Here is a 4,254-nt window from a genome sequence, read left to right as displayed (position 1 = left end):
GTTGGGCTCTTTTTGGCATCAAGACAATTATTCTTATTGCCACATTGCCAGACAGGACACTGTTAAAAAAAAAAAAAAAAACATAGAGGAAAACAAAAAAATTCCTCAGTTTTGTTTGTTTGTCTGGTTACCTGCCAAAGTGACAGATAGGTAGATTATATATCAGTTATATCAGATTAGTATGTGGTGGTGCCAATTTCACGCCCTGATTGCATAATTTGTTATATCATTTTTCATGTTTCTGCAACAATTTAAATATGTTTCTTACCTTAACCCTTTTGAAATTGGCAAAATTGCTTTTAAAAACATCAAATGTGGTCAACAAATTAGAGGCAGGGACATTAGAAGTCCTTCTAATCTAAGATATATATCCGATTATAGATCAGATACATAGTGACCCCCAAGTAGATTTTTTTTTTCACTACACATGTTTGTTTTTAAAAATCTGTTTTTGATGAAACTAACTATCACATCACATCTTTGTCATTACTTTAAGCTTATTTTTTTTATATTAATGTATCTTAACATAATTCATTATTGTTGTTCATATTCTCTTTTTTTAGTGCTAGAATAGCAATTTACTGCAGTTTCAAGTTAGTGCCTTGGCTGTTGTGCAGATATCTTCAAAAAGTGTCATCAATCTCAATAGAAAAATTATCTGGTATATAACTTGATCCTTTTTTTAATGTAGCTGTTTCAATAACTATAATTTTTATGCTACTATTGTGGTTATTATTCTAATGAAGTACCAGGGGTATTGTGCGGACTGCTACATGGTTGGTACAGTTTTTCCAGAATTTATAAGCTGAAGATACAAATTTACCTCGCAGCTATAAAGAATCTTTAATATGAGGAAAGTGGTTAGCATAGACACAGATACCTGATTTTACCAGCCCAATTAACACACCTCTTAAGACAGGGCAATACTCACCATGATGAGTGGGAACCCCTATGGTGGGCAATCATACATTAGTCATATATGTACTATGATGCTTCAATATGTTGCATATTTACACTTGCTTAAGTATTTATTGTTACTGTTTCGATACACAAAACATGATCGATCATTGTGAGATGTCTGAGACTCTTTAATCCAAAAATATTTTGCTAATGACTCAAATTACTCCTTTTGTGTTTGTTGCACAGATACATCACTATATTCCACGCTCTACGATACCACAACATCATGACAATGCAGCGGACTGGAGCTATCTTGGGGCTCATCTGGACTTTATGTGCAGTGCTAGCTGTACTAATGGTGAAATTCTCAGACTCCTATTTCATCATAATTTGCTTCATTGTCTTCTTCATCATCTCCCTGGCAGCTATCTGCTTCCTTTATGTCTACATGTTCATGATGGCCCGCATTCATGCCAGGAACATTGCAGCTCTACCTGGTTGTGGCAGGGACAAATCTCAGCATAAGAGGAGGTGGGGCAGTAATATGAGAGGGGCTCTCACTCTCACCATTCTGTTTGGGGCATTTGTAGTGTGTTGGGCGCCATTTTTCGTCCATCTTATTATCATCATGGTATGTCCTTTGAATCCATATTGCGAATGCTACAGATCCTTGTTTCAACTTCATGTGGTGCTGATGATGAGCCACGCCCTTATAGACCCAGCGATCTATGCCTTCCGCATGGCTGAACTTAGGCACACTTTCAGAAAGAGGTTGTTTTGTTTAAAATGGAAATTGTAATTTTAAAGACATTTTTACAGGCACAAATATTAAATACTTTTATTCATGGAACAAGATTAACTTTTAGTCATGCACAGGATTGTTTAAGCATTGGTATTGCAATAATCTGAAAGGAACAGCATGAAGAAAATAATTGAATTTATGCAGAGGATTGGTTGGGACTAATGGCCCTGCCAACACTAAAATAAAATAATGCAACATGTCATGATCTGCCCTGATAGTGAGCCTTAATTCTTCACTACATTCACCTGCCTAACTCTGCCCAGTTCCAATCATTGTTCATCTTATCCACCTGGGTCTGGTGCTTCATATACAGCTCAGCCCAGCTATCGGGGCCAGATCATTGTTTTCTGTTTGATGTCTGTATGTTCTGTTTCGTTAGTTTGAGATCTGACAGAATGATCTGGCCACAAAGGGACCCATTGGAAGACAGTCATTAGGATTATGATTATTAGTATTTTTTTCCCCGGCTTGAGTCTGGCATGTGGGAAATTCTTTAATTGTTCAATTCATTCACCTGCCTAAATCTGCCCGGTTCCTAATCATTGTTCATCTTATCCACCTGGTGCGGCCTAGCTATTTTGTTTGTTTTACTTCTGTTACATACAGACAGATGGACCCAGTATTCAAGGTGAGACAGACAGTGGGAAAGTTCAAAACATTTATTAAATAGCAAACAGCACAGATACGCAGAGCTGCTATGGATCTATGGACGGCAGCAGCTGGGGGGGGGGGACACTACCCAATCACTGAAACTCTGGAGGGAGAAACACAGGTAAGTGAGCATGATATTCTGACAGGTGATGATTATCTGAGTGTGTAACTAAACAGATCAGTCCATCTTCTCCATGGACTGCCAAATGAGATGTAGTGGCAGCTGCCCAGAGCAGTAACCTCAGTGAGCAGGCTTGGTGAGAGATCTGAAATGCTCTCACCACTAGCTAGTGAATAAACTTGCCTGAAGAAACTGGCTTGTCTCACTGGGCAGAACCTTATATATATAGCAGAAGTAGCAGGTGAATAAGATGAATGATAATTACAGAGCGATGCGGGAACAGCAGGTGGATAAAGGAGTAATCAAGGTCAGCTATCAGGGCATATCATGACAGCAACCATCTTTGGCATTTATTTAATGATATTTAGTAACAATTTTGTTAATGTAACTAAATATGATTAAGTAAATACCAAAAACAGTTGCATTTTTTTTTTCAAACACAGTGGATGAAAAGATAAACTTCACCAAAGTAGTGTTGCTGAGGTTTCTGTTGCTGCTTTGGTATTCACTTCTTCACGAAGAGAGTTAGACCTTGTCACAACCCTTTGTCCTTGGATAGCTTTTTTTTGGGTTTGTTTTACTAATGTATCCTATCCTTTCTATTTGCTTTTGGTATTCTAATAACCCACATAAATTCACACTGAAACTGAGACAATCTAGGCATTGGTAAAGGCCCTGTGTCAGGTAGTTGCACCTATGCCTGGGTATGCTTCTTTGGTCAATCTTAGAGTGTGGTATTGGGTTCACATCCTTGCAGAAACTGTATGTGTCAGGGTTCCTGTGTGTGAGTGAGTGTGAGTTAAGTATCTTTTCCAGAGACGATCTTTTTGGAGAACCTGGGTAGCCTACACAGGTGAGGATAATCTTCCTCATCGGAGTGCTGGGCTTAAAAGAGCAGCAAAGCCTTCACTCATAATTGGTTTGTTGTGTTGTTGATGTTTCGTTGCTTTCTAGTCTCTTGCTTCCTTGGAGTATTTTCCCTGACTGATTGTTTTTTTTTTTTTTTTTTTTAGTATTCTTGTATTTTGGATGTTTGCCTCTGTTCCCCTTGGGCTTTCATTAAATCATCAAAAACTCATCTGTGCCAACTCCTCTCTCTATCTGGGTCCTCAAAGCTTCCACACAACCTGACAATATGTTTGAAGTGTTCCCCAGGCCAGGTGTTATAGACCTGAAGCTGTATATGGACTGTAATAATAAATAATTATACATTTTGTTTATAATTAACAAACCTTAATAAAATATTATTTTGTCTCACTTCTAATGTTCTAGTCATGCATCAATACAAACAAATATTTTCTAGAGACATGAAGTTTTGAACAAAGATTTGTTTGGTTGAACATAAATTACAGTTCAAATGTAACTGTAAATGTAGGTTAATCATTGTATTTTGTTTCTTTATCTCGTTTTTATTTTCAAATCTGTAAATAAAAATCTATAAATCTTTTAAAAAATAGCTTAGATAACTTATGATTAGTAAAAACTTTAAAAAGCAGGTTTACACTTTAAATGTGGGAGCTGTTATTCAAATTCTTAAAAAGCAGTGAGTAACAAATCAGATCAACTAATATTGGTTTATTACATCTTATATAAAATAATGAGCGCAGCATATATTCACAGTCATAAGCATTTTTCTTAAACCATTGTTATATTTAATTAGCTGTTGTTTACAATGAATTAATGAATAACTTTATTTCAGACAATCCAGTAAAGTTACATATTAAAAAAAATGCAAACAAAATGTATAATTATATGTACATACATATATATATATATATAT

The 4,254-nt window shown here is 36.2% G+C and overlaps 1 protein-coding gene across 1 annotated transcript in view; it reads left to right on the top strand.

The window, feature by feature from the left end:
- The window catches only part of LOC107102986 (adrenocorticotropic hormone receptor-like), an 18,681-nt gene extending 16,982 nt beyond the window's left edge, over positions 1-1,699 (top strand). The window contains exon 2 of the mRNA XM_015402477.1: positions 1,147-1,699. Within this exon, the coding sequence (XP_015257963.1) occupies positions 1,147-1,699 (553 nt within the window). The remainder of the gene's footprint in view (positions 1-1,146) is intronic.
- Positions 1,700-4,254: the final 2,555 nt, after the last annotated feature.

The sequence above is a fragment of the Cyprinodon variegatus genome, unplaced genomic scaffold, assembly GCF_000732505.1.
Source record: "Cyprinodon variegatus isolate N-32 unplaced genomic scaffold, C_variegatus-1.0 Scaffold1352, whole genome shotgun sequence".
Classification (NCBI taxonomy): domain Eukaryota; kingdom Metazoa; phylum Chordata; class Actinopteri; order Cyprinodontiformes; family Cyprinodontidae; genus Cyprinodon; species Cyprinodon variegatus.
This window is presented reverse-complemented; position numbering and strand designations above follow the sequence as displayed.